This window comes from Pleurodeles waltl, chromosome 12, assembly GCF_031143425.1.
Source record: "Pleurodeles waltl isolate 20211129_DDA chromosome 12, aPleWal1.hap1.20221129, whole genome shotgun sequence".
Lineage (NCBI taxonomy): Eukaryota > Metazoa > Chordata > Amphibia > Caudata > Salamandridae > Pleurodeles > Pleurodeles waltl.
This window is the reverse complement of record NC_090451.1, coordinates 130,989,774-131,003,419: the sequence shown is the minus strand read 5'-3', so window position 1 is coordinate 131,003,419 and position 13,646 is coordinate 130,989,774. Positions and strand designations below refer to the sequence as shown.

The window sequence follows — 13,646 nt, the reverse complement described above, 5'->3', positions numbered from 1 at the left end:
TAAGTGCTTGCCTACTGAGGAAGGGTCAACCAGTGATGTGCTTTCGCATTATATTAAAAAAAAAACGTATCTTCACCTTCCATCGCTCTAAATTGTCTTTGGATGTGATGCAGCTATTGGGAAGAGAACACGCCAGTTCGTAAGTGGCTTGTCTGATATGAAGTCTGGTTTGAATGTTGCTCAGACTTAAAACCTCTCAGTGAGGCCGTGACTTTCCTATTTCACACTCTGGCTCTGCAAAGACACCCTGACACACGAAGTTCCCAAAGGGTTTGAAGGAGCGCTGCACTAGTGAGAGGAGTTCTATTCTTTTCCGTGTTGTGAATAGCTCTGTTTTTACTTCCTTCTGTGGGATAATTAGTCAGCCTCTGACAGTGGTATATAGCAGTGATTCCCAACCTTTTGAGTTCTGTGGACCTCCCACTTTACCAGTAATGGAACCCGGGGACCCCCACTGAATCTTTGTTGGAGTCCCTGGACCCCCCCCCCCCCCCCCAATAAGTTATTACTGAAAGCCACAGACCTAATCTGTTAATATTACATTTTCTAAGCAGTCACAGACCCCCCAGAGGAGGCTTCATGGACCCCCCGGGGTCCCCGCACCACAGGCTGGGAACTAGTGGTATATAGTGCATGCAACAGGATTTCTTCCTCTCAAAGTTCAAACTTATTGATTTACTTTATGGTCAGGTTGCATCATGCCTGTGTTGGGTGAATGTCAAGCAGGGATAGTCCTATCTGTGTCTAGAAGATATATTTGCGACTATAACCCTTGGTGGAAGGGGTTAGTGAGCCAGCCCCCTTTCTCTGCTCTTATTCGAGCCTCTGAACACTTGTTTTGACAGCCTGCTGGCTCACATTCATCGCATGCTTGTGGTGCTTTCAACGGCGGGCGGCATTTAGATCATTCTAATCACCTGAAGCAACTTCTCACAGCTGCTGCTGCAGAGCATGGCACTTCACAGAGCTTGAAAGATTGGTTGAGAAAACCCTTGTCACCGCCGATGCCAAGCACAGTGTGCCATGAAATTGAAGGGCCTGATTTAGATCTTGACGGTAATCTTTAAGTCTTTTTTCCCTCTGCAAACCAGTCCAACTGCTGTATTAAGTTCCTGGTGGTTTCATGACCTCAACCCATCCAAATCCCACCAATTCCGCCAAGCATTCCCATCTGCTGCATTGGCACAATGGGGACGTGTGGCTGATAGCAGAACTCCAGCCACACTTACCACGGAGCAGATTTGTATGCGCCATGATGCCAAGCAAAATGTGGCTGTCTGACCTCCACTTCTGACTTTGTAGATTGGGGGGGGCGGAAAAGAGGTAAAGTTTCTCCTGATTCAACTTTCATTTCAAGCTGGACAGGAACCTCTGCTGCTGCCACGGGACTGCAGAGAAAACACAATCCCCTCACTGGACACAAATGTAGGCAGTGTGCATTGTGTACTTTTGTAGTAGCTCCTGACTGCACATGAGCTTGGGACCACTGCAGACATACACATCACAGTAATTTTTTTAAATTTGTGACCTGCATAGGTCGGGGACATGCGTGGGTCAGACCCAAATGGGGACACTGGCATACAACACATACACAACTGTCATTTTGCCAGTATTCATTGCCAGTAGATTCACACTTGTCAACTGTGCCAATGTGTGCACATTTCAAGGGGACCTGTACCTGTTGTGTTGTGCATAGTTGTGTGTAACTCTGTATATGTGTGCAATCAGATTGGCTGGGTGAGGTGCAGGGAGATGTAGTATGGTGTAGTTGTCAGTATGTGTACCACTTGCATATGGTATGGATGTTGTGTATGTTGTGTTGGTGCATGGAGTGTGGCAGTCATTGTCATGTGTGTAGATGTTGGTTGTGGTTGTCATTTGTGGGTGCAGTATCACTGGTGTGTCATGGATGTGCATCAATGTGTTTGTGGCATGTACAGGTTATGGTTGAATGGCAATAGATGTTATGTATGTGGTGGTGTGTGTGATGAAGGGAGACATGTGATGGCTAGTGTGTGTGGCTTACCTGTGTTCCATAGCTACTGCCATTGTCTGATGTCCATTGGGACCAGTGATGTCCTCACTCTCAACAGCCAGCAAGACACTGCATGGTCAACTGCAACATCTAAATATGGCTAATCGGAGCACTCTGTCACTCCGGTCTTCAGCTCAGCCACAATGCATATAAATATGACAGGTGGAACACCATTGACTAAGCCCGCTGCCAGTGTGGGTTGGTGGTAACACCACCAAGATCTAAACTAGACCCCAAGTCTCCTGCTGTGTTCCCTTCCTCAGCGCAGCATATTCAGACCCTGAAACATTGATGAAAACCTTGTGATAACCGATGCAGTGTGCGCCATGAAATCTAAAGTCTCCAACTGTATTCCCTGCATCAGCATGGCATAGTAATAAAATGGTAAACTATCAACAGAGAAACTCTTACCTCGCCACCTTTTTACCCGTCGTCCTTCATTCCAACTCGATAGTGTTATCCCACATGACTAGTTCCTTTTCCTGTCAAGGCAGGAGCGATTCTATAAAGAGCTTTTCTTCACACAGCGCCATCTGGTGGATCTCTTAAACTGGGTGATATTGGATTAACAACGAGCAGAAGTTTCTATTAAGCCTCATTTCTCCGGAGTACTGTGGATCCTGTGAGGAAATGCAGTGATCCACACACTAAGAATCCACCTTTTACTTGTGCCATAGGACCATATTTTGCACCGACCGTTACTTTGGTGATGACAAAATATGGTGTACAAAGTGAAGTGTGGCACAATCGTTAGAGCGGCAGACCCTGATGCAAATATCTGGCCCGAGACCAGGGTTCAATTCCCGCCTCAGCGGGTCTTGGGCTCAATTCCCTTGGACCAGATAATTCTCACCTCCGTGCCTAATATAATTAATAGGTCCCACTCTAACTCTGGGCAATAGCTTGCTTAATCTCCACAACGGCCCGGACAGTGCTTGGATGCCTGGCTTCACTCTGGAGGTTGCCCAGGAGTGGGTGCCTCACAGGAAAAAGCCAGGAGGGGTTCCACAGCGGTATGCGTTCAGCGCCTTGAGACCCTAACGGGTGAGTAGTACGCTATACACCTGCGAAGTTGACAAAATCATATGTATAAATTCTGTTATGAATGTTTAACGTGAAAGTGTACATGTCTATTGTATATTGTGCACTGTATTTTGCGGTGGTTAGCTCCTATTACATGGTGTGAAAGTTTTAATATTGTGGGGACACATTCATATTGGGCCTAATTTCCTTGCTGCATATAGTACGCTTGACATAAGTACATGAATCTGTTCACACGCATCATTGACAATGCAAAACATCACAAACCCAGTTTTTCATGAACACTAACAATTAACATATGTATGGTCCTAACACAAATATTGAAAGTAAAGTGGCATTACTGCACATTGCCTAGGAGCTGAAGGGAAGGCTGTACTAGAACATATCCCAGATCTATATGCGGAGAAGGAAAATTACTTGAATGCTTGTGAAATATGTATAAAGAAACTAAACAAACACTTTTAGGCCAAGATATGTTCCATTCTAGAAAGGTATCATTTTGGTAAAAGGAATTAGAGGATGAGCATAGGATTTGTCTGATCTGAGAATGTTAACAGCATTGTGTACATTTGGTGCTACTATGAATGAGCGTATTTGTGATCAGTTTTTATTAATATGGAACATAAGGTGAGAAGAGTTGCGACTCAAGGATGAAACACCTCTTCCCCCCCCCCCCCCAAAAAAAAAAAATGAAGTATGGAGTTTTGTGACAAGAATGACATTTATTTTGTGTGTGGTAGATATTACAAAATTGTGAAAAAAATCTCTAAAGGTTAAGGAATGTGTGAAATTGTGTTGAAAATGAATGATTCAGGTGAAGGTAATCGCAAAGACATCAAAAATAGATAACCACTGTTGAATTATTTCCGATCAGATATTAGACAGTAAATTTGTAAACCGGCTAAAGTTACTAAACATGGACATACAACTTGGTGGATATGGGTGTCAACCTATCAACATAAGATGCTGTTTTTGTGCAACGATTCAGTACGGTGGGACTGGAACTAAAAAAAAAAGTGTATGTGGCTGAAAAGAATGACAATATTCTAAGCTGGCCAGTTGAAAAGAAACTTGGGAGTAATTTTGGGCCCTAATGCTTCACCTTAAATCAAAGTTCAAGCTGTCCAGTTAAACTGTTTTGTAAACAAATTTACAGACGTATTCACTGAAAAACTAGGATGTCTCAAAAATTAGATTCACAAAATAAAAGTGAAGCAGAACACAACCCCCATTGTTTCCAAAGTCTGGCGTTTACCAGTAAGCATTCAGGATGACATGAAAAAGGAATTGGTAAAACTATGAACAAAATGTCATCAAAGCAGTTGAAGCCAAAAAGTGGCTAGCCCCGATCATTGTGACACCAAAAGCTGACAATAAGGTGAGGTTATGTATTGACTTAGGGCACTAAACAAAAGTGGTGGTGGACAAGTTTCCACTACCAACAATTGCAGGTATGTTCACAGCCTTAAAAGGGGCCAAAGTCTTCAACTCTCGACTTGGCATCAGCGTATTATCAGATCAGACTTCACCCAGAATCACAAGACATAACCACCTTCATTAAGCCTCTGGAGCATATATGTTTGAAAGCATGAATTTTGGGATAATTTCAGCATCCTCTGTATTCCAGAAACCCATGTCAGCTATACTCCGACACTCCAGAAGTGTTTTAGTACCAGGAAGATGTGTTGGTTTGTGGGGCGAACAACACAGAACACCAGGAAAGAGTTGAGCAGGTGCTTGAAAGATTTAAGAAATTCAGCTTCACTGAGAATGGATAAATGTAGATTTGCATGTCCAAAAATAGCCTACCCGGGGCATACCATTTCAAGCAAAGGAATCAAACCCAATGAAGACCTGGTGAATTCTATCAGACATGACAACTCCATCCATCAAAGATGAAGTTTGCACATTTCTCGGAATGGTTGATTTCTGTAGCAAGTTCATTCGAAATTTTGCTGAAAGAATATTCCACATGAGATCACTGATGAAATTCAGAATGGAATTAATGTGGAACACTACATGTGACAAATTCCAGGATATAAAACAATGTCTTAGGAATGCACCCAAGCTGAGTGCCTTTATTCCAGGAAGAACAGTAAAAGTATCCACCAATGCCAACACAAAAGGATTCGGAGCTGTGCTATCCCAAATGATGGAAAGGCTGAAATCACAATAGGCTTCGTCTAAAGATCATTATATGGTGCCGAAGCCAACTACTCTGATTGCAAAGGAGGTGTTTGCCTTATTTTTGGCCCTTCAACAAATTAAGAAGTTCTTTTGGGTGGTGAATTTAAAATCAGAAGTAACCACAAACCACAAAAAAAACTTTGAGAAGAAAGGTGTAGATGGAATTTCAAGCTGCATCAGAAAATGGTTTAGCAACCTAGAAGAATGCATGCTCACTGTCGAGTACATACCAGGAGTGTAAACTAAAGCAGTGGATTGTCTTTCCAGACTACTTCCCAGCGCAAACAGTATCTTAGGTGAAACTCCCCAAAGTGATGTGGAAGAGGTAGCCTTTTTGAATGTGTACATGATATCTGAAGGTGTGATAACCAACCGAATGGGGAATATTAACCTCTGGGAGGATGAGACTCTGAAAATGGTCTTAAAATATATGAACAGTAAATGGCCAATGAAGAATGCCATCAAAGAAGAATTAAGAGCAGTTTGGTGCTTTTAAGATGAATTAGCAAAACACGACTAGTGTCTATTCAGAGGCACTAAATGTATTCCTCTGCCCCCTCTCCCCAGGAACTTGAGACAACAACTCATTAACAGAGCACACAAAGGTCATTTTGGCATGTCCAAGACAAAAGAAAGACCAAGAATGAACATTCAAATTGAAAGGTGCTTAAGGGAGTGTGTACCATGCAACAAGTGACAATGTTATCTAAAGGAAACCACCCATGCACATATGCAAGCTCTCAAAGCACCCCTGGGATGAATTGACTCTGAAGATCAGTGCTTTGGCAGGTGAAAATGCCACACACCACATCAGTCTTAATCGATCTGTACTCAAGGTGGTCTGAAATCGAAACATTACCTCCAACATTAGCTACAGCAGTGTTACAAAATTGTTAGATAATTGAGAGAGGATTACCCTCCAATACTGATTATGGAGTATAATTTTGCTCTAAGGCAATGCAAACATTCCTATAGCAGAATGGCATTACATATTTATGACCAGCACTATACCACCCAGAAGCTAGTGGAGCAGTAGAACTGTTTAACAAGACTTTAAAGGAAGGAATTGAGTTGGCTAAAATCAACAATCTTAATTGGAAAACTGAGATTGTCAATAGAGATATTGAATTTCACCTCACAAAAGCACCCTGAAAACACACTTTGCATTATTAAAAGGAATGAAACCTAATTTGCGTCCATTCCTGCCATGGGTGAAATAGGAAAAGGGATGGATTGGTGTAAATGCTAGGCAGCCATGGAGACAGCTGGAAATCAAATATCAAGGGATGAGAAGTATGACCGAGAAAATCATGCTAAGAGGCTGAAGATTGCAGTAGGAAACTTGGTAAAGATTAAAGCTCTCACTGGGTGTGCAAAAGACTCATAATGAGTGAAAGCCATAATAGAAGTCAAACTATTTTGCAATGCTATGAAAAGTGATGATGGCAGGATATATAATCTAGAAACAATAGATTTACTTAGCCACTCTATGGTCATGAATACATCCAGCCACAATGTCAGAACCACAAAGACAAACTGTGGTACTGTTTGGTCATCAGTCACTTTAAAAGGAAATCTCCCTGAGTTGTCCTGGTTTTGGAGTATGAACACAACCCATCAGACCATAATGATATTTGAGGGACTATGCCTGAGACTGTTCACATTAGAAGGCACAATGAACTACTCTTCAAAGTTGTGTTTATACTATGGTTTCTACGTGTGGCATAGATCTGTAATGACATTACTTTCCCACCCTTTACAGCCCACAAGATGTATGTGAACAGTAATAATTTTCTTCATGCACTGCATCTCCCCTGTTCAGGTTATTGTATCCACCCCTTCTCTTCCTCATCTGTGGTTAACCATGCTCTTATCCTCTATGCAAGCACCTCTCCCCTCCCATTTTGCCTTCCTTGCATAGACCCTCTCCTTGTTAAGTAACTAAAGGGGGATGTGTAGTATCTCCTGTAATGGTTCCTCCTTTGTCCTTGTTTCCCCCCTCCCCCCAAACCCTAATGGCTCTATTTACAATGTTTCTTACCAACATTCCATCAGGTGAATCCTGATGGCTGGATTAGTGATGTTCTCTGGCTGGGGTGTTAGATTCAATAAACTTCTCTTCACCTTCCATCGCTCTAGTGTGTTACTTGCCATCCCCATATATGTTCCCGATCCATGTCCTACATGTGGAAAGAGTAAAATGCTAGATCTAGGCTTTTTTTTTTTTTTTTAAACCAGCAGCTGCCAATAGGCCTTCGCTTTTACCAGTGAAAGGCAAAAAAGACGTCTCCATTTCATAAACTTTTGCAGCCATCGGTCAGTCTTGTCCCAGTGAAAGGTCAGTTCCTTTTCAGGAATGGTACACTTGAGGGATGTATCCTTACCTTCAAGCCATGCTCAGAGGGCTTGCGTTACTACCATGGAAGAGTTCCTCACTGAGCGTACATGGTTATGTTTGCTGAGGCAAAACATTTAAAACAGTCTTGAATAGAGTGGAACACAGAGCAAGGTGCATGTTCTCCTTAGCCAAATACAAAAGGGTGCCCCAGTGATATTACAACATCAACACCCTGTATAGAAGTTGTGAAGAGGACCAAGACAGGTGCCAAACTTGGGTTTAATCAAGGCAATAGCTGTGTAAAGGCCTGACTTGCTCAACTTTCATAGTTCCATGGAACACACCCAGTCCTGTAACTGCGAACTGAATCTAACATATAATACTCAAGCTGCCTGGCAAACAGTTTTGCATGCAGGACAAAACAAATGATTTCCGAAGACCCTTAAAAGTGAAATTTGTTTTTCTTTGTTCATGTCCTATCCTCCAAAGAGAATCTTTCCTTGCACAGCAAACCATCTTTGTTTTCAACATCCTCCGTTACAGTTAATCATTCTCCGGGGAGAGTGGAAATGACCAGTGCTCTTTGCAAAGACTCCCTTTTTATAGCTCCTACTCTCTCTTGTGCGGATATCTTAATTTGGGGAGCAGGCAAGGTGTTTTCGGCTAACTGCAGGCCCCACCTCAAATCAGGAGTCAAATTTTTAAATGTCTTGCATCCAGATTTCAGTCATTTTGTACTGATGAGGAAATTAAAAGGGACACCTATAACAAGCCCCTTCCAAACAGTTAATCATAATGGGTTCATAATCCCATTTTAGGGGTCAGTAAATTTGCTGATTCCTAAAATGTAAATTAACTCAGTATTTGAACATTTGAGTTTGTACATTTGACCCCAACTTCCCCTGTGATGTACACTGATCACACCTCCACTTGATACCGCAGTGTTAATGTGGCTACTCTACATGTATACTCAAAGATCAGACACTTGGGAGCATATTTATTAGAGGCTTGTGCTTCTAATCTGTAACTTAGTATTGCAAGGGGAGCGCAAACCCCTCGAATATATCTTAGGTCAAGCAAAGACACCTGATGTGGCTTTGAAAGGCCTCATAAATATGGAGTAAGGCAAGACCGCGCAAGTCGCTGAGTTTCCTTACTTTGCAACAGGGAGGTGTTCCATGTGCACTGCAGTGGGTTTTTCCTTGCAACACCCATGAAGTTTGATCAATCCCCTGATTTGAGAGCCTGTGAACCTGGGGACTTACCAAAATCACACACCTATCCAGTGGAGGTGCAATGGGCAGAAATATGTTCATTTCTCCTCATTCTTTCCGTTTTCTACATGTGATACAAATGCAGCATATATTGAAAAAGAAAGAACACCTGGAATCTTTTTGTGCAGGAAGGTGTCTCTTCATGCACAAAAACAATTCTGCAGACAGTGCATGGTTCAAGAGTGCCTCTGTTAGCACTAGACAGCCAAATGTTGCCACCGCAGTTGTAACGGATAGGTCTGCTCCATCACAGATGCAGTGCATTCCTGCCCTTTCCTTTTCAAGCAGGGAAGCGCATCAAGATCACCTGCTGTGCTGCACCAAGACTTCATAAATGTGGTCTTTTCTCTGGATTAGATGGATTGGGTCAACTTGCTCATAATTGAAGATTTTACTCTTATAAATGGGTAATGAAGTATAATCTCATGCCAGAGGACCTCCCCCTCCACCCCACCACCCCCCAGTTCGTTTTGTGAACTTAAAAATATTGTTAGGGGAATAAGAGGTGGTCCATGGAAACCAGTCCCAAATTTGAACATTTTCAAAAAATAACTTTTAAATGCATCCGTGTTTCCTTTTTAGGGAAAGAAGCTGCATTGAAAAAGGTGCTTAGACATGGTGGTCTGCTGACCCAAGAAGGTGTCTCTCTGTAAGACACACAAGCCGAACTACTGTTATACTGTTGACTTATAAACACATGCTGAAAAATGTGAGGTGTACAATGCTTACGTTCTCTGTAGTAAGAGGTAGTGCTTGATCTGGAGGTGTTGCATATGGTCCTTCACCTACTGACACTACTCCATTTTCTCTTAGCTATGTGTCTGGCATTGTGGACTTCTACTATAAGAGTGATGAGAGTATCCAGAAGGACCAGGAGCTTCAAGCGTGGGTGAGGGAGATCTTCAAAGAAGGCTTCCTGGAAAGGGAGTCCTCGGGTATGATTGCTTGAACTTGTCACCAAGTGTTTGTTCATCCTCCCCATTGACATTGTCACCATTATGGCTTGATAGCGGACTCACAACATTAAGCATGTAAGCTCCTAAAACCTTTGATTTCACAGTCCATCTCAAAGTGCCATCCAAAGTTAAGAATCGAAACGTTTCTATACACTGCATTTTTTTTAAATCCTATTAAAAAGCTAAATTTGGGTTCTGAACCCAATCTTATCTAATTCTATACCCCTTTTCAATGTAATAGAACTCAGAAAACCTTTTCAACAATGCAGTCCTTGCCACTGGATTATAGCACCTTAATGTAAATCTGTAGTAACTTTGCCAAAATTAAATACTCCACACATCGTTTCAACCACACAACTGCAGGCCTATCTGCTGGTGATCCTTGTTGCACAGGATCTAACAGTTAAATGTGTCTTCCTAAATTTTTTTGTGGTATTTTTCTTTCAGGAGTGCCATCTTCCCTACAGACACGCCCTGAATTGATCAAGTATCTCACTATGATCATTTTCACAAGTTCCGCTCAGCATGCTGCTGTCAACAGTGGGCAGGTAATTGTAAATGCTTCTGGTACTGTAGGTGGTGGGGGGGGAAATAACCAAAGGAGTGCTAGTCTAGAAAACTCATCTGTACCATTTACATCTTAAAGGTGTTTGAGAACAAGCAGTGGTATGGTGTCTGTAGTTTGTGATCTCGAGTCTAGGGGAGACAGATATAAATCTCACACACATCAGGACAAGGGATCAGTAAAGCACCTAGTGAGTTACATTGGAAGTTGACCTGAGGCAGTCCAGAGGTTTACCTGAGGCTATTGCTCTGGATGGGAAAGTTCAGGATTCCCTTTAAGTCTTCACTAATTTGCGTGGTGCACATTTGGTGCAAATCTGAATGTAGACAATCTGGACAGCCTTTACTCACGGTGGGTCATTATGCAGGTGTTATTCCCCTTTGCACTCTAGTAACCAGGACCTGTTTTGAAAGATGGTACGGTACCAGCTGAGAGGATGCCTTAAGCAGGGACTCATTCTTCATATCATTTTAGAAATACTCCCTGGTCTGATAATTCCTTGTATAGAAACTGACATTCATGCTCCTGACTAAAGCAGATACTTTTCCAAACTTCTCGCCAACGGTGATATACCCAGCAAACGAGGATTCCTGTCCTGAGCTCTTGTTTGTCTAGGAATAATTGTTGATGTAGCATATATAGGCTTTTCTAGTGAAATAATTTTTTCCTATATCACACTGACCACCCTGAGTCTGTTGGTGCTACATAAATCTATTTAATTAAGATAACTTTTCTTTCTTTCTGGCTTCTGCCACGATAGTTTGATTTCCTTGCCTGGATGCCGAACAGTCCCAGTTCAATGCGAAAGCCTCCTCCGAAGACCAAAGGTAGAGCAACCCTGGAAAGTGTCCTGGAGATCTTGCCCGAGGTGGGCACTACTGCCAGCTCAATGGTGACTGTCCGGCTCCTGAGTACCGAGCCTGGTGACATGGTAAGCATCCTATTATCTCCTTGCATATGTTAGGAGTTCTAAGTTGAGGTTAAACAGTACCCACTCGTGAGTTGTTTACTTAAGAATAACTGGCATGACATTTTGTCCAACAGTTTCTTCTGTAAGGTGGAGTGTTATGTAGGTAGTGTATGAGGGAATAAATAAACCAGAAAGGTGATTCACTCTTCAAACTAAACAGCTGCTTTTGTAATGGAGAATGCAACACACCAACAATACAATTCTACTTAGTATCAAGGTAAACCTATTTACAATTTTATCAGTGTGCTTTAATTGCTTTTACAGACTTATTGGGTGGTATTTTAGAGTGATTTTTGAGTGGGAGGCATTCTTTGGAATCCGTGTGCTCCAGTGATGGAGACTAGAATGGTGCAAATGGAATGTAGGTGCTGCACGCTGTGTAACCAGTGAGTTCTGAGGGGGGAGTGTAGCTGGGCACACCACTGGAAAGCTTATCTGGAGAGGTACTGTGGCCACTTTATATGTGATTTTGAAGGATTTATAGAGGGTCGATTTTCGACAAGAGCAACCCAGCCTTGTGCAAAAGGGAGTGGTGAAATTGTGCCCTGGCAGGTTGTGTAAGTCTTTGGAGGCACAGTTCCGTACCCTGTCTAGTGGATAACAGGGCTTTTTAGGGTGGCCATTGAGTAGGTAGTCGTTTACAACTATTTGTGAATTAGTTTGTGACTTGCTAGTATGAAAAAGGAGACGTGGCTATTTTTCTTATATTTAACATGTGGTTCTGTGCTGCAGTTTCTGTGATAGAAGATTTAGTGTGAACCCCAAGGTTTCTAGCGGAGTATGAGAAAGTTTAGCTGTCTTAATGAAAGTCTATAGAAATGGACACTGGGATGTCGGCGTGGAGGTGGAGAGAAAGTGAAGAACCGCAGCTTGTGGGGAGCTAAACGAGAGACATAAGACTAATCCAACATCTGATCAGAGAAGCAGTCAGATTCATGTGTAGAGGTTGTGAAAAGATATTTGTACAGACAGTGTAAAGGTGATACTAGAAGCCAAGGAAGTGCCATTGAAGGGAGCTGGCTTATAAAAAGAATAGTAACTGGCCAAGGGTAGACCCTTGAGAGATCAAGAGTTGTCATGGGATCAGTGGTGATATCTTAGAGTGAGCTAAAAGGTAAGAGAACCACTGAGCAGCACAAGGAGCTGAGGCAAGTAAGGTTGATTCCATGTTAGGCTGTTCTAAACTAACATGATCCCTTAAATATTCACCAGTGTCCCTTGCTTTTGTTTCTTGCTTCCCTAATGTATTCTCTTTATTTATAAAATTACATTTATTTTTTTCCTTAGAGGCCTTTAGGCACATTCCCTGACGAACTTTTTACAGAAGAGGAACCCAAACGGTGCATCAAGGCTTTCCATGAACGCCTGTCTCAGATATCTGCCGAGATTGAAAGCAGAAACAAATCCTTGCCTCTCAAGTACACCTACCTGAACCCCAAAGTGGTTGAGAACAGCGTCTCCATATAACTAAACAACCAGCAAGAACATCCCACGATCTTTCCTAGTAAGGAAATTGCATCTCTTGGCTCCCATCCCACTCTGTTCTAGATTCTGACCGGTCAAGTATTGGCATCACTGGACCTTGGTCAGGGGTCACGTCAAGGGCTCTAGTGTTGCAGGAACTAAAAACAGAAACCGCCTGTTTTTGGAATAGTTCAAGTTCAGCAAGAGAAGCATTCACAGAAAGCAATGCATTTTGTATACAAAAAAGAGCTAATTGACACCTGGCATCTTCTATACATCTGCCTTAGAAGAACTTAAAAGATGAAGAAACCAGAGATTTCCCTGTTCCTCTAGGTTTTAAAGATCGATTCGTTAAGAGGAAGTGATGTGTATTTGCTGCAAATTTGTCACCATTCACGAAATCACAGAGCGAACAATATTGTGTATGCAAATGCAGGCACGCTGATTATCTGTTCCTGTTTGTAAGAGCCTTTAATAAACAAGCTTTTCAAATTCGAGACATTACCATAAAATGTGTCCTTTTTCTTAGAGCTATTTAGAAATGTGTACTTGTGTCCACGTGCCTTTACAGGTGATCATTGGCGAAAATGTTACTCTGGGTCTGTAGTGATTGAGGTGAAAGACGTGAGAACAAGAGATAGATTCAGGTGGATGTAAGTAACCATCAACAAAACTAAGGTTATGCACACTTCACCATATTGACGAGCAATTTGTTAGAGAGAGTGCATAAAAACACACAACGTGACAAAGATGACGCACCTATGCATATGCCTGCACAGCAGAGAATTACTCAGTCTGTCGTTCAATAATCGCCAT

At 42.2% G+C, this 13,646-nt stretch overlaps 1 protein-coding gene across 1 annotated transcript in view; it reads left to right on the top strand.

Moving 5' to 3' along the window:
• LOC138267717 (hydroperoxide isomerase ALOXE3-like) overlaps nt 1-13,327 on the top strand; it is a 249,194-nt gene extending 235,867 nt beyond the window's left edge. Inside the window, exons 11-14 of the mRNA XM_069216883.1 lie at nt 9,689-9,810; nt 10,279-10,379; nt 11,157-11,327; nt 12,654-13,327. Coding sequence (XP_069072984.1) covers nt 9,689-9,810; nt 10,279-10,379; nt 11,157-11,327; nt 12,654-12,833 — 574 coding nt within the window. The 3' untranslated portion in view covers nt 12,834-13,327. The remainder of the gene's footprint in view (nt 1-9,688; nt 9,811-10,278; nt 10,380-11,156; nt 11,328-12,653) is intronic.
• Nucleotides 13,328-13,646: the final 319 nt, after the last annotated feature.